This window comes from Bos indicus, chromosome 4 (genome assembly GCF_029378745.1).
Source record: "Bos indicus isolate NIAB-ARS_2022 breed Sahiwal x Tharparkar chromosome 4, NIAB-ARS_B.indTharparkar_mat_pri_1.0, whole genome shotgun sequence".
Lineage (NCBI taxonomy): Eukaryota > Metazoa > Chordata > Mammalia > Artiodactyla > Bovidae > Bos > Bos indicus.
Window position 1 is genome coordinate 8,123,254 of NC_091763.1, and position 24,522 is coordinate 8,147,775.

The window sequence follows — 24,522 nt, forward strand, 5'->3', positions numbered from 1 at the left end:
AGTCAGTAAGGCATAAGAAATGTAATTCACTAGTTCTCATTAGTCACAGGAACTAGTGAAAAGATGTAAAAGGCACCTCAAGCCGTGTAAACACAAGTGTGTTACGCCTCTTGGCCAGTGGCGAGAAAATCTAAGCTGAAAGCAATGTATGTGTCAGAAATGAATGCCCTTACCGAGTTCCACAGTCAACTGTACATCCATGTCGCTCCCTGCCCCTCCCTGGGGCAGCTAGTCAGGACCACCGTGGAGGCAGGAGAAGGCGGAGAGGGCCCCGGTGTGCAGACCACCGTGCTATCTGCCTTCCCCGTGTCTGCCTTTTTATCAGCTCTTTCCTGACGGTAGACCAGGATGTCATCCGTTAGACTGGTGCTTGAAAGTACTTGAGTTAAGAAGGAAAGAAAGTGTTCTAATTTTTTTCATTTATATCAGCATTACTTGAGATTCTTTGAGATAGTTCATTTGATAAGACATTAATTTTAATCTTTTCTATTTTTTCAGCATGTTCCTGAATTCTTGTTATGTGTGAAACTTAAAATTCTCAGCAATTGGGGACACCCAAACTATACTTGTTTATATAGATTCAGGGTTCATGGCACCCCAAAAGATGACAGCTAGAAGAACTGGTGCAGGCAGCCATGATCACAAGTCCAAAATAGTCAGGTACTCCAATTCCCTTTGATTATATCACATCCATAGGAATCAAAAATCAGAAGTGGGAGAGAAACCTTAAAGTGGTTCTTACCTGCAGTAAAAAGTGAATGAATTTTACTATTAAGAATATGAAAATAAATTCAGTCTCTGCATTAGTGTGGCTTCTGAGGATGAATCATGTTGTTGAAGCACTGAAAAATGAGTTTGCATTTAGAAGAAGATGGTAATTCTCAACACTCTTTCTCGTAATAGCATATTTGCTTTCATTTATTAATTCATCCACACCAGGCATGGATATCTGCTGTTACCACTATTACTTAACACTGATCTGGACACACTCTGTAATTAGAGAAGCTAAAGAAATTAGAGGTAAAATTTAAGAAGGCCAACCATAATTCATTTGCAGATGACTTGATGAATTCCTTCAAAAGCAATAAAATCAATGAAAAAATACATTATAAACAAAGATGGATACAAAATTATCATATATAAATCAAAATAAAAAATATAAACCACAACCAGTAAGAGGATATAATTTACAAAAGCCTCAATGGAAATTTTAAAAAAATCAAATGAAAGAATTAAACTGTATGAAGACCCAATAAAACAGCAGTGGATAATGAAAAGACCTAAAAAAATGGAAAGATTATCCTGCCTGTGGATACAAAAACTTAGCTGTCAAGAAGTCGATTCTGTCTAAACTGATCTACAAATTCAGTTAAATCTTAAATTAAAACCCAGAAAAAAAAAAAAAATTCTGATATTTTGGCCATATGTGAGGGCTTGTGGACTGCCTCAAATAGTGACAGGATTTCAGAGGCCTGTTTAATATCCTTATTGTTTGAGGTTAGAAGCCACCTTTCTTTCCAGATTGCCCAGTGAACCTGCCCCACGGAGGATGCATAGTGGGAGCCCGAGTATATATCAGCCAGGAGCTGATTTCTGCCTTCTGAGCTGAGGTCCCTGGGGGCAGGGCTTTTGCTTTAATAATCCCTTTAAGTATTGCCACTGCATACCCAGGGGCTTCCCTGGTAGCTCAGCTGGTGAAGAATAAGCCTGCAATGCAGGAGATCACAGTTCGATCCCTGGGTTGGGACGATCCCCTGGAGGAGGACATGAGTTTGAATTAACGCCCCAAGGCTTATACCCTATCTCTCATGTATATACAGTTTGAAATGCTTTTTAAAGTCTGGGAGTGCCAAAGCTGGGGTTGAGAGTAACTTTATTAACATTTTTATTGTTTCACAGACCGGTTTGGCACTCTTTAGTCCCAAACAGGGGTTCAAGGTCACGTCCCTTCAGTGCCCCGCTAGAGGGGTTTTCGCTGTGAGCCCGTAGTTTGGGATCTAAATCCGACAGAACCCTGCCATTTCCAGAAACCCTCTCAGTTGGCTGTGGGTCTTGCTGCAGCTGCTGCTAAGTCGCTTCAGTCTGACTCTGCGAGCCCACAGATGTTCCCAATTCTGCAATTGCTTACTTCCTATGAGGCCAAAGACCCCCGCTGTCCTTGAGAGAGAGCAAAGCCTAGATACTTGCTCTTTGCATATCTGGGCCTTTTTCTGGGAGGCCTTATATCCACAATTGGCCAAACAGTTCAGAGTCCTGATGGTATTTTGTACACATGTGTCACCTGTAGGACTCGCTGTGAGCAAGTCATGCACATATAGGAGTAAGAGTCCTTCATCCAATCTTAAATTTCTAAAGACTCTAGCTGGCATCTCCCCAAACAAGGTAGGGGAATTCCTAAATCCTTGAGGCAGGACTGTCCAACAATACTGTTGGATTACCTGTGTTTCTGGGTCCTGCTATTCAAAAGTAAATAGATGGCTGTGATTTTTCTGTAATTGGAATGTGTAAGAAAGCATCTTTTAAGTACAGGACTGAGAACCAGCCATATTCTCCTGGAATAGTTGTAAGCAGGGTACATAGGGCTTCCCTTGTAGCTCATTCGGTAAAGAATCTGTCTGCAGTGCAGGAGATCTGGGTTCGATTCCTGGGTCGGGAAGATCCCCTGAAGAATAAAATGGCAACCCACTCCCATATTCTTGCCTGGAGAATCCCATGGACAGAGGAGCCTGGCAGGCTACAGTCCATGGGGTCACAAGAGTCAGACATGACTTAGTGACTAGACCACCATGGATTAGGTCCCACAGGGTATAAGACTTCATTAACAGCCCTCAAGTCCTGGACAGACTGATACTCTGTGGAGTCTGGCTTCTTAACCAGGAGGATTGCTGTTGCTGCTAAGTCGCTTCAGTCGTGTCCGACTCTGTGCGACCCCATAGATGGCAGCCCACCAGGCTCCCCCGTCCCTGGGATTCTCCAGGCAAGAACACTGGAGTGGGTTGCCATTTGTTATATGCAGACCTGCAAGGTTTAATCAGTCCTATTTTCAAAAACTTTTCTAGAGTTGGCTGTATTCCCTTTTGGGCTTCTTGTCTCAGAGGATATTATTTTAGATTAGGTGTCCCAGAATCCCTTTTTGATGGGATTTGTATTGGTCTTGCTTTTTTGGCCTTCCCCAGAGTGCTATCAGTAGGTGAAGAATCTGCCTGCAATGCAGGAGACACAGGAAATGCAAGTTCAATATATGAGTTGGGAAGATCTCCTAGAGAAGAAAATGGCAACCCACTCCAGTATTTTTGCCTTAAAATCCCATGGAGAGAGGAGCCTAAAAGGGGTCTAAAAGGGTCACAAAGACTCAGAAACAACTGAGAGACCAAGCACACACACAGACAGTGCTGTCAGCCCACACTTCTGGCCTTACCTTTTCACAGACCTCGGTGGGGAAGAACTCTGTCTCCTCCTCTGGGGTTTTCATGAGCAGCATTTGTAGGCTCAGCACATGCTCCAGTGGGACCCTAGTGTCAAGCTGTTCTTGGTGGAAAAAGTTACTTGAGCATTTAATTTACAAAGGAGATTTCATCCCCAAGGCGGGGCTAGGGCGCTCTGACACATAAGAAGTTGTGTTTCAGGCTGAGATCCCCTAGTTGGCATTATAGAGGTAGTTAAAATGAATGGTTTACTACTTGTCCAGAACTCCCAAGACTGGGATACACTGGGATGTTTTCTGTGCCACCGTGGTGTTCACTGCAGAATATGTAGCACCCGTATCTGTTAGAAAGCCCATCGATTTATTCCCCACTGGCAGAGTCACCCGGGGCTCCTGTGGCAAAATTAGAATCAGATGCCTCAAGCCTAAGGGAGCCGGTGGGACTTTTCATTCATTATCAGAATATTCCCCTCTTTCTACCATATGAGAGGCTCCTGTCCCCCTGATATACTTTAGGGCCATCATTTTTCCAGTGCCCATCCTCCTTGCAGTAAGCACACTGTTCCTCCCCCAGTGGTGGTGGCTTACCTCATTTAGGTTATTCGGCTTCTGGGAATCCAGTACTGCTGCCAGAAAAGCTGCCTTCTGGTTTCCATCTTTCTTGCTTCTGCTCTTGTTCCCTATGGTTGAATACTCTAAAAGCAACATCTACTAATTGAGAAGGGCTCATTCTAAATACATCATCTAATTTTTGTAATTTTCTTCTTATGTCTGAGGCACTTTGCCCAATAAAGGTCATATTTATCATCCTTACATTCTCAGGGGCCTCAGGGTCTGTATCCAACACCATGCACCTCTTGATATGATGCAATGAGAAGGTCAGATCATTGCTTTTGTCCTACTTCCACTAAAAACATCGCTTGAAACTCATCTTGAAGAATCGTGTAGCTTATCAGTTGTGCTTTTGTTTTTGCTTCCTTCTCTACCTCTCCTGATCTTATATTTACACAGTAGTGCCTATAAGTTTGATAAATCCTTTCCAGAAACTCTGATGGATCTTCATTTGGTTTTTGTTTTACCTTCTGGATTTTGTTTAAGCTCCTTTGTTCAGGTATCCCCTTTTCAGATCAGATCAGTCGCTCAGTCGTGTCCGACTCTTTGGGAGCCCATGAATTGCAGCACGCCAGGCCTCCCTGTTCATCACCAACTCCCGGAGTTCACTCAGACTCACGTCCATCGAGTCAGTGATGCCATCCAGCCATCTCATCCTCTGTCGTCCCCTTCTCCTCTTGCCCCCAATCCCTCCCAGCATCAGAGTCTTTTCCAGTGAGTCAACTCTTCACATGAGGTGGCCAAAGTACTGGAGTTTCAGCTTTAGCATCATTCCTTCCAAAGAAATCCCAGGGCTGATCTCCTTCAGAATGGACTGGTTGGATCTCCTTGCAGTCCAAGGGACTCTCAAGAGTCTTCTCCAACACCACAGTTCAAAAGCATCAATTCTTCGGCTCTCTGCCTTACTCACAGTCCAACTCTCACATCCATACATGACCACAGGAAGAACCATAGCCTTGACTAGATGAACCTTTGTTGGCAAAGTAATGGCTCTGCTTTTGAATATGCTCTCTAGGTTGGTCATAACTTTCCTTCCAAGGAGTAAGCGTCTTTTAATTTCATGGCTGCAGTCACCATCTGTAGTGATTTTGGAGCCCAGAAAAATAAAGTCTGACACTGTTTCCACTGTTTCCCCATCTATTTCCCATGAAGTGATGGGACCGGATGCCATGATCTTCATTTTCTGAATGTTGAGCTTTAAGCCAACTTTTTCACTCTCCACTTTCACTTTCATCAAGAGGCTTTTGAGTTCCTCTTCACTTTCTGCCATAAGGGTGGTGTCATCTGCATATGTGAGGTTATTGATATTTCTCCCGGCAATCTTGATTCCAGCTTGTGTTTCTTCTAGTCCAGCGTTTCTCATGATGTACTCTACATATAAGTTAAATAAACAGGGTGACAATATACAGCCTTGACGTACTCCTTTTCCTATTTGGAACCAGTCTGTTGTTCCATGTCCAGTTCTAACTGTTGCTTCCTGACCTGCGTACAAATTTCTCAAGAGGCAGATCAGGTGGTCTGGTATTCCCATCTCTTTCAGAATTTCCCACAGCTTATTGTGATCCACACAGTCAAAGGCTTTGGCATAGTCAATAAAGCAGAAATAGATGTTTTTCTGGAACTCTCTTGCTTTTTTGATGGTCCAACGGATGTTGGCAATTTGATCTCTGGTTCCTCTGCCTTTTCTAAAACCAGCTTGAACATCAGGAAGTTCACGGTTCACATATTGCTGAAGCCTGGGTTGCAGAATTTTGAGCATTACTTTACTAGCATGTGAGATGAGTGCAATTGTGCGGTAGTTTGAGCATTCTTTGGCATTGCCTTTATTTGGGATTGGAATGAAAACTGACCTTTTCCAGTCCTGTGGCTACTGCTGAGTTTTCCAAATTTGCTGGCATATTGAGTACAGCACTTTCACAGCATCATCTTTCAGGATTTGGAATAGCTCAACTGGAATTCCATCACCTCCACTAGCTTTGTTCATAGTGATGCTTTCTAAGGCCCACTTGACTTCACATTCCAGGATGTATGGCTCTAGGTCAGTGATCACACCATCGTGATTATCTGGGTCGTGAAGACTTTTTTGTACAGGTCTTCTGTGTATTCTTGCCACCTCTTCTTAATATCTTCTGCTTCTGTTAGGTCCCTACCATTTCTGTCCTTTATCGAGCCCATCTTTGCATGAAATGTTCCTTTGGTATCTCTGATTTTCTTGAAGAGATCCCTAGTCTTTCCCATTCTGTTGTTTTCCTCTATTTCTTTGCATTGATCGCTGAAGAAGGCTTTCTTATCTCTTCTTGCTATTCTTTGGAACTCTGCATTCAGATGCTTATATCTTTCCTTTTCTCCTTTGCTTTTTGCTTCTCTTCTTTTCACAGCTATTTGTAAGGCCTCCCCAGACAGCCATTTTGCTTTTTTGCATTTCTTTTCTATGGAAATGGTCTTGATCCCTGTCTCCTGTACAATGTCATGAACCTCATTCCATAGTTCATCAGGCACTGTATCTATCAGATCTAGGCCCTTAAATCTATTTCTCACTTGCACTGTATAAGGGATTTGATTTAGGTCATACCTGAATGGTCTAGTGGTTTTCCCTACTTTCTTCAATTTAAGTCTGAATTTGGCAATAAGGAGTTCATGGTCTGAGCCACAGTCAGCTCCTGGTCTTGTTTTTGCTGACTCTATAGAGCTTCTCCATCTTTGGCTGCAAAGAATATAATCAATCTGATTTCGGTGTTGACCATCCGGTGATGTCCATGTATAGAGTCTTCTCTTGTGTTGTTGGAAGAGGCTGTTTGTTATGACCAGTGCATTTTCTTGGCAAAACTCTATTAGTCTTTGCCCTGCTTCCTTCCGTATTCCAAGGCCAAATTTGCCTGTTACTCCAGGTGTTTCTTGACTTCCTACTTTTGCATTCCAGTCCCCTATAATGAAAAGGACATCTTTTTTGGGTGTTAGTTCCAAAAGATCTTGTAGGTTTTCTTAGAACAGTTCAACTTCAGCTTTTTCAGTGTTACTGGTTGGGGCATAGACTTGGATTACTGTGATACTGAATGGTTTGCCTTGGAAACGAACAGAGATCATCTGTCATTTTTGAGATTTGCATCCCCTTTTGAAGACCCGTTAAGATACATCTCCTGCAGTGTTCTAAAAGTGGCATGCCTCTGTTATTAGGATCCCAGTAAGGCTCCACAATCGGAGAAGACAATGGCACCCCACTCCAGTCCTCTTGCCTGGAAAATCCGTGGGTGAAGGAGGCTGGTAGGCTGCAGTCCATGGGGGCGCTAAGAGTCGGACACGACTGGGCGACTTCACTTTCACTTTTCACTTTCATCATTGAAGAAGGAAATGGCAACCCACTCCAGTGTTCTTGCCTGGAGAATCCCAGGGACGGGGGAGCCTGGTGGGCTGCCATCTTTGGGGTCGCACAGAGTCGGACACGACTGAAGCGACTTAGCAGCAGTAGCAGCAAGGCTCCACAATAGGGACTGCAAGATTTTCCTTCTGGAGTTCCATTTGGATCCGCTAGATGGTGCTGGTGCACTTTCTCTCCAACCTTGTTAGTGACCATCCTCCTTTCATCCCTGCTGCTGCTGCTGCTGCTGCTATGTCGCTTCAGTCGTGTCCGACTCTGTGCGACCCCATAGACGGCAGCTCACCAGGCTCCCCCGTCCCTGGGATTCTCCAGGCAAGAACACTGGAGTGGGTTGCCATTTCCTTCTCCAATGCCATTTCATGCATTCTCCAATGCATGAAAGTTAAAAGTGAAAGTGAAGTCGCTCAGTCATTTCCGACTCTTAGCGACCCCATGGACTGAAGCCCACCAGGCTTCTCCCCGCCCATGGGATTTTTCAGGCAAGAGTACTGGAGTGGGGTGCCATTGCCTTCTCCGCCTTTCATCCCTAGAAAGCATTATATTTATAAAAGGGTCAGTGTCTGCCCAAGTGGAGTCAGTTCAGTTCAGTCGCTCAGTCGTGTCCAACTCTTCGAGACCCCATGGACTGCAGCTCGCCAGGCCTCCCTGTCCATCACCAACTCCCGGAGTTTACTCAAACTCATGCCCATGGAGTCAGTGATGCCATCCAACCGTCTCATCTTCTGTTCTCCCCGTCTCCTCCTGCCTTCCATCTTTCCCAGCATCAGGGTCTTTTCAAATGAGTCAGTTCTTCACATCAGGTGGCCAAAGGATTGGAGTTTCAGCTTCAACATCAGTCCTTCCAATGAATATTCAGGACTGATTTCCTTTAGGATGGACTGGTTGGATCTCCTTGCAGTCCAAGGGGCTCTCAAGAGTCTTCTCCAACACCACAGTTCAAAAGCATCAATTCTTCAGTGCTCAGCTTTCTTCACAGTCCAACTCTCACATCCATACATGACCACTGGAAAAACCATAGCCTTGACTAGATGAACCTTTGTTGGCAAAGTAATGTCTCTGCTTTTTAATGTGCTGTCTAGGTTGGTCATAACTTTTCCTTCCAAGGAGTAAGCGTCTTTTAATTTCGTGACTGCAGTCAACATCTGCAGTGAATTTGGAGCCCCCTAAAATAAAGTCAGCCACTATTTCCACTGTTTCCCCATCTATTTGCCATGAAGTGGTGGGACCAGATGCCATGATCTTAGTTTTCTGAATGTTGAGCTTTAAGCCAACTTTTTCACTCTCCTCTTTCACTTCTTCAAGAGGCTTTTGAGTTCCTCTTCACTTTCTGCCATAAGGGTGGTGTCATCTGCATATCTGAGGTTATTGATATTTCTCCCAGCAATCTTGATTCCAGTTGTGCTTCCTCTAGCCCAGCGTTTCTCATGATGTACTCTGCATATACGTTAAACAATCAGGGTGACAATATACAGCCTTGACATACTCCTTTTCCTATTTGGAGCCAGTCTCTTGTTCCATGTCCAGTTCTAACCGTTGCTTCCTGATCTGCATACAGATTTCTCAAGAGGCAGGTCAGGTGGTCTGGTATTCTCAAGTGGGTCGGTGGCTGGCCAATACGGAGGTGAAGAGTTCAGTGGTACGGAGTGGGTCCTCTTGGCAGGCAGGGTTGTGGTTTCCCCTGGGTTTCCTTTCAGCGGTTGTACCACAGGGTGGCAGTCCTCTGATTCCTCTTCCTCCTGATGTAAGTGCATAAATGCTTCTGCATACGAAATCTTATCTCTTTTCCCTGCTCTTTTGCAAAACACTTCCAACTGTGAGATTGTAAAATAACTGAAAGAGCCGATCAGGGGCCATCACTCTTCTGATCCTCATACACATAGTGTACAAATTCCATTATAATAGTATATCCTGTCTTTCTTAGTCATAGGCTCATGGATCTGTCTGGCCCATTTATCTGATATACACCACAAAAGGCTCTCCTTCAGGACAGATGGAGTATTTACTATTTTTATGTTTGATAGCACCAAGCAGATCCAACATGGAATCGGGTCTTCTATGTAACAGGAGGATCAATAAAAAGGATTGGCCATTAAATGATCACTGAATTTAGGTACTGGTTCACAAGGTTTCAGTTAATACTATTCTGTCTACATTTATATATGTTTAACATTTTCCATTTTAGCAAGTTTTTAAAAGATTAAAACACATATACATAGAAAACCAAAGGGATGTGTTTTCAACCAAATTGACTCTAAACTTTCAGTGGAAATATAAGCTCAGTGGGAAGCTGGAGAAGGTGTCACCAGAGAATGAAACCGTTAGATATCAGTAGCATCACTGACTCAATGGACATGAATTTGAGCAAACTCTAGGAGACAGTGGAGGACAGAGGAGCCTGGCATGCTGCAGTCCATGGAGTCACGAACGGTTGGGCAGACTTAATGACTGAACAACAACAAAAATAAACCTTGAAAAAAATGACAACAAAGGGAAACAGCTGTATGACTATTATACTATGATTTACAGTAAGAAATATACATTTGGTTTTCTTCCCAGTTTATGGGCTTCTCTTTTGGCTCAGTTGGTAAAGAATCCACCTGCAATGCAGGAGACCTGGGTTCAATTCCTGGGTTGGGAAGATCCTCTGGAGAAGGGAAAGGCTCACCATTCCAGTATTCTGGCCTAGAGAATTCCACGGACTGTACAGTCCATGGGGTTGCAAAGAGTCAGACATGACTGAGCGACTTTCACTTTCACTTCACTATGGTACAGAGCTCCGAAAATCCTTGGAATTTCCAAAGCCATAAGAGTGAGCAAGGTGTCTTTTATTGTGTCAATGAGGTAACTTTGGAAAGGATGGGGGATGGTTGCCAGGAGAAGCGACCACTGATTAGATTGGGACCTTCAATCTCAGCCCCCAATGTCTGGGGACTGGAGAGGAGATGGAGGCTGAATGGAATGCCAGTGATTAAATCAAACCAATCACACTTATGTAAAGGCACCTTCATAAAAATCCGAAAGGTTGAGGTTTGGACAGCTTCCACACTGGTGAACCTTTGGAGGTTAGGGAACGCTGGCCAGTTCTGAGGGATAATGGAAGCAGTGAGCCCCTTCATCACACCTCACTTTATTCATCTCTTACATTTGGCTGTTTCTGAGTTACTTCCTTTTGTAAGAAGTAAGTAAAATGTTTCTCTTGAGTTCTGTGAGCGGCTCTGGCAAAATATTCAAATACAAAGAGGGGGTCATGGTACCCCAGTTTATAGCCCGTTGATCAGAAGGATAGGACTGTGACGGGGGAGCTGAATGAGGGGGCAGTCTTGTGGGGCCTGTGGGGTGTGTCAGACTTGATTCATAGGACACCCGGCTGGTGTTGGAGCATTTCTTCTGGTGGGAGGAAAAAAACCCCACACATTGGACTGGTTTCCCAGAATTATTAGTGACATAGATATAAATAATTTAAGTTGTGTGGCACTGGAACGCTGACAAATCAATGGAACAAACAAAAAATTATATTTCTGATATTTAGAAATAGATTGATATCTACATCAAAATGTAATATTTACATGATAAATGTGGCATTTTTAAAAGCATAGGGAAAAACAAATGGCTTGGAACAATAACCTTGTCATTAAGAAAAGAGCATTCCATTCATACTTCTCCATTGGTGAAAGGAAAGAAAGAAAGTGAAAGTGGAGTTGCTCAGTCATGTCTGACTCTTCTCGATCCTGTGGACTGTAGCCCGCCATGCTTCTCTGTCCATGGGATTTTCCAGGCAAGAATACTGGAGTGGGTTGCCATTTCCTTCTCCAGGGGATCTTCTGGATCCAGGGATTGAACTCAGTTCTCCCAAATTGCAGGCAGACTCTTTACTGTCTGAGCCACCAGGGAATCCAGTTGGTAACATGTTGAATTCCTAACATGGTAAAAAATTTACAGGTGCAACAGAATCAAAACATACTATAAAATTATAACAGTAAAACTTGGAAGAACTCTTGTATGACATTGGATAGAGGAAGACCTTTGTAACTATGACTCGGACTTCAGAAGTCACAAAAGGGGGAAAAAAAGTTCTAATACATCAAAATGAAACATAGCAGACACCCAACAAGGCTTCCCTGGTGACTTAGTGGTAGAGAATCTGCCTGCCAAGACAAGATGGGGGGTTGATCCCTTGGTCGGGAAGATCCCCTGGAGAAGGATATGTCAACCCACTCTAGTATTCTTGCCTGGGCACTCCCATGAACAGAAGAGCCTGGTGGGCTACAGTTCATGGGGTTGCAAAGAATCAGACACAACTTACCAACCAAACAGCAACAGGCACCCAACGAACACTGGACATCAGTTCTCCTGGGTGGAGGGGCTCCTTCCTCAGAGCCCCAGCCCCCAGCACTGTACCTAACACTTCTAATGGGCCCCACATATGGTAATGTTCTAAAAAATTATGAAATGTATTGGTGTATATTTCCTTTAATATCTAAAAGATGAACAAGAATTTCTGAAGACTTGTTTAAGCAAAACCTATCATTAAAGTAGTAAAAGAGTAAAGAGGCAGAAGATATTAAGAAGAGGTGGCAAGAATACACAGGAGAACTATACAGAAAAGATCTTCATGTCCCAGATAACTATGATGGTTTAATCATTCACCTAGAGCCAGACATCCTGGAATGAGAAGTCAAGTGGGCCTTAGGAAGCCTCACTACAAACAAAGCTAGTGGAGGTGATGGAATTCTAGTTGAGCTCTTTCAAATCCTAAAAGATGATGCTGTGAAAGTGCTGTAAACAATATGCCAGCAAATTTGAAAAACTCAGCAGTGGCCACAGGACTGGAAAAGGTCCATTTTCATTCCAATCCCAAAGAAAGGCAATGCCAAAGAATGTTCAACTTACTGCACAACTGCACTCATCTCACATGCTATCAAAGTAATGCTCAAAATTCTCTAAGCCAGGCTTCAACAGTACATGAACCATGAACTTCCAGATGTTCAAGCTGGATTTAGAAAAGGCAGAGGAACCAGAGATCAAATTTCCAACATCCACTGGATCATCGAAAAAGCAAGAGAGTTCCAGAAGAACATCTATTTCTGCTTTATTGACTATGCCAAAGCATTTGACTGTATGAATCATAACAGACTGTGGAAAATTCTTCAAGAGATGGGAATACCAGACCACCTTATCTGCCTTCTGAGAAATCTGTATGCAGGTCAGGAAGCAACAGTTAGAACTGGACATGGAACAACAGACTGGCTCCAAATTGGGAAAAGAGTCTGTCAAGGCTACTGTCACCCTGCTTGTTTAACTTATATGCAGAGTACATCACGAGAAACGCTGAGCTGGAAGAAGCACAAGCTGGAATCAAGATTGCCGGGAGAAATATCAATAACCTCAGATACGCTGATGACACCACCCTTATGGCAGAAAGCGAAGAACTAAAGAGCCTCTTGATGAAAGTGAAAGAGGAGAGTGAAAAAGTTGGCTTAAAACTCAACATTCAGAAAATGAAGATCATGGCATCCGGTCCCACCACTTCATGGCAAATAGATGGGGAAACAGTGGAAACAGTGTCAGACTTTAATTTTTTGGGCTCCAAAATCACTTCAGATGGTGACTGAAGCCATGAAATTAAAAGATGCTCGCTCCTTGGAAGAAAAGCTATGACCAACCTAGACAGCATATTGAAAAGCAGAGACATTACCTTGCCGACAAAGGTCCATCTAGCCAAAGCTATAGTTTTTCCAGTAGTCATGTATGGATGTGAGAGTTGGACCATAAAGAAACTTGAGTGGCAAAGAATTGATGCTTTTGAACTGTGGTGTTGGAGAAGACTCTTGAGAGTCCCTTGGACTGCAAGATCAAACCAGTCAATCCTAAAGGAAATCAGTCCTGAATATTCATTGGAAGGACTGATGTTGAAGCTGAAACTCCAATATTTTGTCTACCTGATGCGACTGACTCATTGGAAAAGACCCTGATGCTGGGAAAGATTGAAATCGGGAGGAGAAGGGGACGACAGAGGATGAGTTGTTTGGATGGCATCACCGACTCAGTGGACTTGAGCTTGAGCGAGCTCTGGGAGTTGGTGATGGACAGGGAAGCCTGGCGTGCTGCAGTCCATGGGGTCGCAAAGAGTCAGACACGACTGAACTGAAAGTAGTAGTATTCTCAAAAGACATTTACTCATGCCACCTCTGCAGTACACTTTCCCTCATTTTACAGTTTTCTCGTGTAATAGGAAAAAATAAAGACAAATGCTGCCCATCAGGATTGCCACAGTACCTCTTAGCTATGTCAGTCTTTCCCCTTGGGTAATTTTTCTGACATTAACTGGTAACTACAGGTCTGCAAAAAACCTTCCTCAGGGGACTGGGGACTGAAGTGAGGAAGTAGGCGCCTGACAGACACTGGTAGACACAGCTTTGGGTAAGAGCTAATAAATACATGGGCTTCCCTGGTGGCTCAGATGGTAAAGACTCCACCTTCAATGCAGGAGACCCAGGTTTGATCCCTGAGTAGGGAAGATCCCTTGCAGAAGGGGATGACAACCCACTCCAGTATTCTTTCCTGGAGAATTCCATGGACAGAGGAGCCTGGTGAGCTACAGTCCGGGGGTCGCAAAGAGTCGCAAAACACGCACATAATAAATAGTTATCCAGGTAGAGTTTACCGTCTCTGCAATTATGAAAAGGTTAGTTCCTTACTTCCAACTCCACACCCAAACTGATGTTTTGTATGCTTCACTCTAATTGCATTTCCGATGAGGGTATTTCCTTGCACAATAAACAAACATAATGAGTAGCGTCCACACTGCTCCCCAGCTCCTTTAATCATCTCCACTAGAAAACTATGTATTAGATAGACCAGCAACAATGTGAATATGTTGTAGGAAGGGGGGCCCCTTCCAGGGCCTGAGAGTGGGTTCTTGTCTAACACTCGGAAATGAATTGTCTGAGGAGGCACATGTGCTGACAAAGCAAGAGACTTTATTGGAAAGGGGTGCCGGGGCGGAGAGTGGCAGGGCAAGGGAACCCAGAGGAACTGCTCTGCCACATGGCTCCCAGTCTTGGGTTTTACAGTGGGTGATGGGACGAGTTTCTGGGCTGTCTCTGCCCACTGATTCTGACTCAGGGTCCTTCCTGTGCTACATGCATTGCTCAGCCAAGGATTTCAGCAAGGAGGGTTCTGGGAGGTGGTAGGACATGTGGCATCTCCTTTCATTCTTTCCCTAATTCTTCTGGTTGGTGGTGGCTTATTGGTTCTGTATTCCTTACCAGGACCTCCTGTCGTAAAATAACTTTTGCAAACATTCACTACAGAGCCTAGTCAGTGTGGTTCCTGTAACACTCGGGCATGTAAGTATTTCATCTTTTCTGTACCGAAGGCAAGCTAACCATAGACCTGCACTTGATTAAGAAGTCTAGAAAAAGAGTTGTCTCCCCTTCTGTTTGTAGCTTTAAAAAAAACTGTTATCAGCTACATATACATCCCAGCTAAAGTCTGCTGCTGCTGCTGCTAAGTCACTTCAGTCGTGTCTGACTATGTGCGACCCCATAGATGGCAGCCCACCAGGCTCCCCCGTCCCTGGGATTCTCCAGGCAAGAACACTGGAGTGGGTTGCCATTTCCTTCTCCAATGCATGAAAGTGAAAAGTGAAAGTGAAGTCGCTCAGTCGTGTCGGACTCTTAGAGACCCCATAGACTGCAGCCTACCAGGCTCCTCCGTCCATGGGATTTTCCAGGCAAGAGTACTGGAGTGGGTTGCCATTGCCTTCTCTGAAAGTCTGCTAACCAGATTTAACTAATCATCAATGATTGGGAAAAAATATATATATATAATGATTTTTGTACACAGTTATCTGATTCAGTTCCATTTTCTACATTAGAGAACTGAAGTTCAGAGCAAAGAATCCTGTGTCGTATTGTTCTTGCCTGTCTGCTATTACCAGAGCTGGCCTGCAGCCCAGACACTTTCTGTTCCCAGAGTTTCTTTACTATCTAATGCTGCCCTCTTTCTCACTGCCACATCTCTTGGCCTGGCTTTGGGGTCAGATCGCTTCTGGTTTTTAATTATCTTGCATTCTCTGAAGCAGTGTGGCAGATGAGAAAGTGGTAGCAATGCACAGATAGTGGCTTTTTCCATAACTAGTAAATAGTCCCGTTGTTACTAAAGCAACAGAAAAACGGTAATTGCAAACACGTACAGTCCTTATTGTGTGTTAGACACTATTGCAAACTTTTCTGTGTTATAGCAACTCATTTAATCCTCACTGCAGTTTTTTATATAAATAATTATTACAGATGAGATTCTGAGGTACAAACAGGTTCCTTACTTTGCCCAAGGTCATACAGCAGCAAAGTGGGATAGGAATGGATGCCATCCTTTACTTTTATTTACAACTACGATGCTTTTTCTCAAACTTTTTATTTTGAAAAATTTCAAAAGTACAGAGAATTTTAATAGTACAATGAACACCCGCATACATAACTCTCTCTAGATTTAACAGTTACCAACATTTGCCACACTTACTCTATCTGCATTTATGTGTGTGATCATGACACTTCAACATCTGTCCTGGGCAGGTCACCCCCAAATATGCCTCAATGGCATACCCATTGTTTTGAAGTAAATTTACTTCAGAAACAGCAGGTGGGGAAAAAATAATATACTTGGGATGGACATGTACACCCTGCTATAATGAAAATGAATAATCAACAAGAACCTACTCTACAATACATGGAACTCTGCTCAATGTTATGTGGCAGCCTGGATGGGAGGGGAGTTTGGGGTGAATGGATCGGCATATATGTGTGGCTGAGTCCCTTGCTGTTCACCTGAAACTATCACAGCATTGTTAATGGGCCATGAACGTGAAAGTGTTAGTGCTCAGTCCAGTGGGACTCTCAGTGACCCCGTAGACTCCTGGCCCACCTGCCAGGATCCTCTGTCCATGGGATTTCCCATGCAAGAATACTGGAGTGGGTTGCCGTTCTCTTCTCCAGGGGATCTTCCCAGCCCAGGGATTGCACCCAAGACTCCTGCATTACAGGTGGATTCTTTACCATCTCAGCTACCAGGGAAGCCCAATAATGGGCTATCAGATCAGATCACTCGGTCAGTCATGTCCGACTCTTTGCGACCCCATGAATTGCAGCACGCCAGGCCTCCCTGTCCATCACCAACTCCCAGAGTTCACTCAGACTCACGTCCATCGAGTCAGTGATGCCATCCAGCCATCTCATCCTCTGTCGTCCCCTTCTCCTCTTGCCCCCAATCCCTCCCAGCATCAGAGTCTTTTCCAATGAGTCAACTCTTCTCATGAGGTGGCCAAAGTACTAGAGTTTCAGCTTTAGCATCATTCCTTCCAAAGAAATCCCAGGACTGATCTCCTTTAGAATGGAGTGGTTGGATCTCCTTGCAGTCCAAGGGACTCTCAAGAGTCTTCTCCAGCACCACAGTTCAAAAGCATCAATTCTTCGGCGCTCAGCCTTCTTCACAGTCCAACTCTCACATCCATACATGACCACAGGAAAAACCATAGCCTTGACTAGACGAACCTTTGTTAGCAAAGTAATGTCTCTGCTTTTGAATATGCTCTCTAGGTTGGTCATAACTTTCCTTCCAAGGAGTAAGCGTCTTTTAATTTCATGGCTGCAGTCACCATCTGCAGTGATTTTGGAGCCCAGAAAAATAAAGTCTGACACTGTTTCCACTGTTTCCCCATCTATTTCCCATGAAGTGATGGGACCGGATGCCATGATCTTTGTTTTCTGAATGTTGAGCTTTAAGCCAACTTTTTCACTCTCCACTTTCACTTTCATCAAGAGGCTTTTGAGTTCCTCTTCACTTTCTGCCATAAGGGTGGTGTCATCTGCATATCTGAGATTATTGATATTTCTCCTGGCAATCTTGATTCCAGCTTGTGTTTCTTCTAGTCCAGCGTTTCTCATAATGTACTCTGCATAGAAGTTAAATAAACAGGGTGACAATACACAGCCTTGACATACTCCTTTTCCTATTTGGAACCAGTCTGTTGTTCCATGTCCAGTTCTAACTGTTGCTTCCTGACCTGCGTACAAATTTCTCAAGAGGCAGATCAGGTGGTCTGGTATTCCCATCTCTTTCAGAATTTCCCACAGTTTATTGTGATCCACACAGTCAAAGGCTTTGGCATAGTCAATAAAGCAGAAATAGATGTTTTTCTGGAACTCTCTTGCTTTTTCCATGATCCAGCGGATGTTGGCAATTTGATCTCTGGTTCTTCTGCCTTTTCTAAAACCAGCTTGAACATCAGGAAGTTCACGGTTCACATATTGCCGAAATAAAAAGTTTAAAAGCAAATAACACTCTGACTACCCCCAGCCCCCCAAGTGGGGCGGGGTAAATAAAAAGTGGTAAATAAATTACTTAGTGGGAAATATTTATTTGGGTACCCAACTCACAATTATTTTTGGCTCTGTTTCCTCTAACTGTTTTGTAGACCTATAACCCAAATCTAAACGTAAGTTAAGGTGTTAAAAGAATGGGGGAGGTGGGAAACAGAGCAGAAAGGCGGGAGGTGGTCGCAGGATATTGCCTGGGACTGCCAGCTCAGTGGATTTTGGGAATTGTAGTCTGCCAGTCATCCAGGGCATTCCTGTTTAGGGAACCTGACTACGAGTCCCAGAAGCCTTTGGAGCGGCTCTCTGGGAACGCACTTCCTGGGACGCCGAGAGGAAGACGCTCCGAGAGGCTCCTCAGTGTGGGCGAGTGAAAATGCCCTGGATGTGAGAAACAGGTAGGTGTGGGCAAGAATGTTCTGGTTTCTGGGTCTTTTGCATAAGTAGTTGAGGATTTTTGTAAGGTTGCTTAAACGAGGAGAGTCACTCAGCATTGGAACGTGCTGACCACCTTTGTGGACGTGAATGCTGAATGAGGAGGTGTTTGATGAAGCTCTCAAAATTACTTTGGACCCAGAAGTATGAAAATGTCGACGTGTCTGGCCAGGGCTAGGGGCCTGGCTGGCCAGGTGTGTGCTGTGGAGGTGCAGGTTGCTATTTTTGAATCACTGGCTCATGCTGGTTGTGTAATGATGACCTGGTCTCTATTCAAACCCACTTAGTGGTGCAGGGATAAGCTTGTTCTGAGAGCGTACAGTCACTGCTGCGGTCTCTTTCCACTGGCTCTAACCAGGAAAGCTCTCTCTCTCTCTCTCTGTCTCTTTTTTCAACCTCCTCTGTCTTTCTACCAACTCTGATGCTCCTGAGGACACAGCTCAAAGGGAGTGCAGAGAGGGTAGTGGGGAGGCGGGCTTCTCTGGAAGCCCACTTTGCTTTTCTCTGAAGCCCAAGTTCTGTGTTACAGGCTTTGCAAGGGGCCAGTCGTGACATTAGAAGGCCAGACTTGGTGACCTGACTTTAAAAGGATTGCTCAGAGATCCTATTGTGTGTTTATATTGTGACACTTATCAGTAAGTAAGTAAGCAACTGTGATTGAAACCAACCAGACATACATTTAGAAAAGAAAAAAAAAAAAAAAAAATCTGGCTGAAATCCCTTTCTTGCAGACTGTTGGAAACATCATTCTACTTTATGATCATTGTAGGGCTAGCAATATATATGTATATAGACACACCTTGAACCAGGAAGTTCTTAGGCGTTACAAGTTTTCCTTCTCATCCTTCTACTTGAGGTAATTAGTGTTTGAAGAGGAAGTTGTTGATGCTTAAGAAAGACATATGAAAACATTTAAATGGTGGGTTGAGCTGTTGGTGGAACTATAAACTGAAGAGAAATTCTAGTTGCAAGTTTTAGGGGGCATGGTAAAACCAAGCAACTTTGACTAGTTTTGTTGTCAGTATCCTTTTAAAAGGAATAAAAGAAACCTCAGGAATGTGTTTTATGCCAAGACAACTAATTACATAGTGCTTCATCAGCCCTCCTTATTCTTTCACTGTAGTTATGAAAAGATTTCCAAAACAGTGAAGTGATTTTCATCCTTGTTTTTCCTATCTTCTTAAGTCACAAAATGAGAGTTAATTTTTTCTTCTGTAGCTCACAAATAGATATTGTGTGAATTTAAGAATAAACTACCTTTTTTTTTTTTTTTTTTTTTAACTTACTGCCCACCTTTTTTTGGCTTAAGATTTCTTTGGTTTTAGATGATTGGTAATTATTTTTCCTAGCTCCATATGAATTCAAATTGAGTTTTTAAAGAAGTACTATATTAATTTGGAGTGCTTTTCCTGTTCTTTAGGTCCAGGCCATCTTGACTGTGTTCAGACGTGCATACATTTCTTCTAAGTTGATTAAAGTTGTTTTGGAACTATCAAGTACCTCAAAGAGTAAGTACATGCCCTGATTTTATTTCTTCCTTTTACTTCCATATATATGACACTTTTTTCTCTTAACAAAATAAAGTTACAGGATAGATCTCCATTCCAGGTGCTATGTTGATGATCTATATCTTCTAAGAAAACCCTTCTGAGGGAGACAGTACCTTCTAAGGTAGAAGGGACTGCTAGTGTTACGACCGAGGATTAATGTGGCTGCTATTACAGATGTGTTCTCATGTAGCTATTCCTTAGAATTGTCTCTGAAAAAAATACAGTAATGGATCTGAGAATTCTTAAAGCTTTTCGACATTATTCCTGCTTCAAACTTCTTTGAACTCATTCAGACCTACAGGAAAGATATTCTTTTGAAAAATATTTTTATTTGAAATATCTTTGATAACCTTTAATTGTGTACCATCTCCTCTGCACGTCATTGTGGAACAGTCAGATGTGAAGTGGGTGTTTCGAACAGAGGCTTTATCTGATTTGGTCAGTAGCTGTTCTCAAAGAGAATGCTCTCCAATAAACCTACCAGTAATGGTCACAGACTTAAATTTCCCACCCTATTCTGTTTTACGAAGGGTTTTACTATTTATGATCTCACAACTATCTTGGGGGACATTTGAGAAATTTGAGATGCAGAGGGCATAGGACTTGGCCGGTTTGCAAATGGTGGTTTGTGACTTGCGTTTGAGTCTTGGGTCGCCTGGGCTACAATACCATGCTGCCTCCCAGATGGAAACAGCAAACCCACACATCTGTATATACAACTCAGCTCAAGACCTGTCACCCAGCTAGTGTTCGTGGGTGCTCCTCAGATTGTTAAAGTGTATTCTTAGCCTTGCACATCTGCTGCAGTCGCTAATAAGAGGCTTTCATATGGCAAAAAGATGTTTATTTCTTTTCCTCAGTTGGGAAAAATATTTTAAAAAGGAAATAGAAATACAAGTATAAAAAATTGCTTAACTTTGATAAGCAAACATTAATTCAATATATGAACCAGTAGTCTTAAAGGCACATCCTGTATGTAACATACCTATTAAGTTGAAAACACGAGAATCAACTGTCATAATTATCTAACCACGGTGGGAATTAACCAGTGTTGCTAAACTTAGATACGTGTTTCTAGAAGCAGAGGCTGCATATAAATAACCTGGGAATGGCTTCATCTTTCTTAGGAAATTTCTGGGGGAAGAAAATGAACTTCATTTTTAAAAATGAGAGAGACTTTGGCCAGTAAAGAGTGGAAAGCAGGGGCACATTCTAGAAGCAGTTTGGAGGCTTCAGAACACAGAGTATGAAAGAATGTAATGAGTGGAACTGATCCTGGAGCAAATTGATAACTCTCTGTGTCCTCACCATACTCATATGAACCTTCCATTTGTTTTTTTGTTCATTCATTAAACAAATAATTGAGTGCCTTCCGTGTGCCAGTGTTGGACACAGTGAATAAAACAGAAGGCTCTTTGTCCTCCTGGAATTTACAGTCTGGTAAGACGGATAAACACTGAACAGAGAATATAAGCAAATTCACTGCTATCAAAGAAAAATTACAAAGGTGCAACCAGGGCGTGTAACTAGGGAAGGGGGAAGGGGAAGGGTTGGAGAGAAGAGGGGAGGTTTAGGTCCAGCCTCCCTGGAAACTAGAAAGGTAAGTACATGTCAGCTAAGCAAAGAATAGGATGGGATTAAGAAAGTTCTAGGAGGAAACACAGCATGAGAAAAAGCCCACATTGAAAAACATAATTTGAAAAGTTAAAAGAAAAGCATTATGTCTATATAGACTAATATGTAAGGTAGAAAACTGACTCAGTAAGGAGACTAAGAATCTGGCAGGAACCAGATGGTGGGAAGTAAAACTTTGGAAATTATGGGAAAGATATGAAACTTTGGAAACTTTATTCTGAGGAAACTATTCAGTAGAAAGCTGCTACTGCTGCTAAGTCGCTTCAGTTGTGTCCGACTCTGTGCCACCCCATAGATGGCAGCCCACCAGGCTCCCCGACCCTGGGATTCTCCAGGCAAGAACACTGGAGTGGGCTGCCATTTCCTTCTCCAATGCATGAAAGTGAAAAGAGAAAATGAAGTCGCTCACTTGTGTCCGACTCTTCGCGACCCCATGGACTGCAGCCCACCAGGCTCCTCCGTCCATGGGATTTTCTAGGCAAGAGTACTGGAGTGGGGTGCCACTGCCTTCTCCCAATAGAAAGCTATTGAATGGTAAAATGTAGTGAAATGATCAGATTTGCAATTGAAAAAATAATGCGTGGTTTCAAATTAATTGGTAGAACTCCAAGAGTCAGCGTATCTTTCAGTTTTAAATCACTGAACATATTCCTTCTCTCACTGTCCCTATAAGATGTTACTTTATCCCTCTATGGGATATACTGGTGCTGTTGCTGCTGCTAAGTCGCTTCAGTCGCGTCTGACTCTATGCTTTGTATCAAATCATACACATGTAGAGTTATGAGCAGGGTATAAAATGTAAAGCAGCCAAAGAAGTTTACAAACAGTGAGGACATTAATTCCAGCACCGAGATTGAAATTCAGTTAAATTAAGGTTCATAATATTTCCCTTCTGAAAAATGCCATATACTTGTTCAGTTCAGTTCAGTTGCTCAGTCGTGTCCGACTCTTTGCGACCCCATGGACTGCACCACGCCAGGCCTCCCTATCCATCATCAACTCCCATAGTTTACCCAATCTCATGTCCATTGAGTCAGTGATGCCATCCAACAATCTCTTCCTTTGTCGTCCCCTTCTCCTCCTGCATTCAATCTTTCCCAGCATCAGGGTCTTTTAAAATGAGTCAGATCTTCGCATCAGGTGGCCAAAGTATTGGAGTTTCAGCTGCAACATCAGTCCTTCCAATGAACATTCAGTACTGATCTCCTTTAGGATGGACTGGTTGGATGTCCTTGCAGTCCAAGGGACTCTCAAGAGTCTTCTCCAGCACCACAGTTCAAAAGCATCAATTCTTTGGTGCTCAGTTTTCTTTATAGTCCAACTCTCACATCTATACATGACCACTGGAAAAACCATAGCCTTGACTAGATGGACCTTTGTTGGCAAAGAAAATATCTCTGCTTTTTAATGTGTTGTCTAGGTTGATCATAACTTTCCTTCCAAGGAGTAAATGTCTTTTTAATTTCACAGCTGCAGTCACCATCTGCAATGATTTTGGAGCCCCCAATGTAAAGTCAGCCACTGTTTCCACTGTTTCCCATCTATTTCTCATGAAGTGATGGGACCGGATGCCATGATCATAGTTTTCTGAATGTTGAGTTTTAAGCCAACTTTTTCACTTTCCTCTTTCACTTTCATCAAGAGGCTCATTAGTTCTTCTTCACTTTCTGCCATAAGAGTGATATCATCTACGTATCTGAGGTTATTGGTATTTCTCCTGGCAATCTTGATTCTAGCTTGTGCTTCCTCCAGCCCAGTGTTTCTCATGATGTACTCTGCATGTAACTTAAATAAGCAGGGTGACAATATACAGCCTTGACAGACTCTTTTTCCAATTTGGAGCCAGTCTGTTGTTCCATGTCCAGTTCTAACTGTTGCTTCCTGACCTGCATACAGATTTCTCAGAAGGCAGATAAGGTGGTCTGGTATTCCCATCTCTTTCAGAATTTTCCACAGTTTATTGTGATCCACACAGTCAAAGGCTCTGGCATAGTCAATAAAGCAGAAATAGATGTTTTTCTGGAACTCTCTTGCTTTTTTGGTGATCCAGCGGATGTTGGCAATTTGATCTCTGGTTCCTCTGCCTTTTCTAAAACAAACTTGAACATCTGGAAGTTCACAGAAGCCTGGCTTGGAGAATTTTGAGAATTACTTTGCTAGCCTGTGAGATGAGTGCAATTGTGTGGTAGTTTGAACATTCTTTGGCATTGCCTTTATTTGGGATTGGAATGAAAACTAGCCTTTTCCAGTCCTGTGGCCACTGCTGAGTTGTCCAAATTTGTTGGCATATTGAGTGCAGCACTTTCACAGCATCATCTTTTAGAATTGGAAATAGCTCAACTGGAATTCCATCACCTCCACTAGCTTTGTTCGTAGTGATGCTTTCTAAGGCCCACTTGACTTCACATTCCAGGATGTCTGGTTCTAGGTGAGTGATCACACCATTGTAATTATCTGAGTCGTGAAGATCTTTTTTGTACAGTTCTTCTGTGTATTCTTGCCACCTCTTCTTAATATCTTCTGCTTCTGTTAGGTCCATACCATTTCTGTCCTTCAGTGAGCCCATCTTTGCATGAAATATTCCCTTGATATCTCTAATCTTCTCGAAGAAATCGCTGGTCTTCCCATTCCATTGTTTTCTCTATTTCTTTGCATTGATCCCTGAAGAAGGCTTTCTTATCTGTCCTTGCTATTCTTTGGAACTCTGCATTCTAATGGGTATATCTTTCCTTTTCTCCTTTGCTTTTCGATTCTCTTTTCACAGCTATTTGTAAGGCCTCCTCAGAAAACCATTTTGCTATTTTACATTTCTTTTTCTTGGGGATGGTCTTGATCCCTGTCTCCTGTACAATATCATGAACCTCTGTCCATAGTTCATCAGGCAGATCTAGTCCCTTAAATCTATTTCTCACTTCCACTCTATAATCGTAAAGGATTTGATTTAGGTCATACCTGAATGATCCAGTGGTTTTCCCTACTTTCTTCAATTTAAGTCTGAATTTGGCAATAAGGAGTTCATGATCTGAGCCACAGTCAGCTCCTGGTCTTGTTTTTGCTGACTGTATAGAGCTTCTCCATCTTTGGCTGCAAAGAATATAATCAATCTGATTTTGGTGT

At 43.0% G+C, this 24,522-nt stretch overlaps 2 protein-coding genes across 5 annotated transcripts in view; both read left to right on the forward strand.

The window, feature by feature from the left end:
• The window catches only part of SUN3 (Sad1 and UNC84 domain containing 3), a 51,763-nt gene extending 44,423 nt beyond the window's left edge, over nt 1–7,340 (forward strand). For all 3 annotated transcript variants that reach the window (XM_019959649.2, XM_070787455.1, XM_070787454.1), the window contains exon 10: nt 499–7,340. In XM_019959649.2, the coding sequence (XP_019815208.2) occupies nt 499–615 (117 nt within the window). In that variant the 3' untranslated portion in view covers nt 616–7,340. The remainder of the gene's footprint in view (nt 1–498) is intronic.
• A 10,725-nt stretch (nt 7,341–18,065) lies between these two features.
• CLDN12 (claudin 12) overlaps nt 18,066–24,522 on the forward strand; it is an 80,635-nt gene continuing 74,178 nt past the window's right edge. For both annotated transcript variants that reach the window (XR_011566158.1, XM_019959647.2), the window contains exons 1-2: nt 18,066–18,183; nt 19,641–19,728. The gene's annotated coding sequence lies outside the window, so the exon portion shown is untranslated. The remainder of the gene's footprint in view (nt 18,184–19,640; nt 19,729–24,522) is intronic.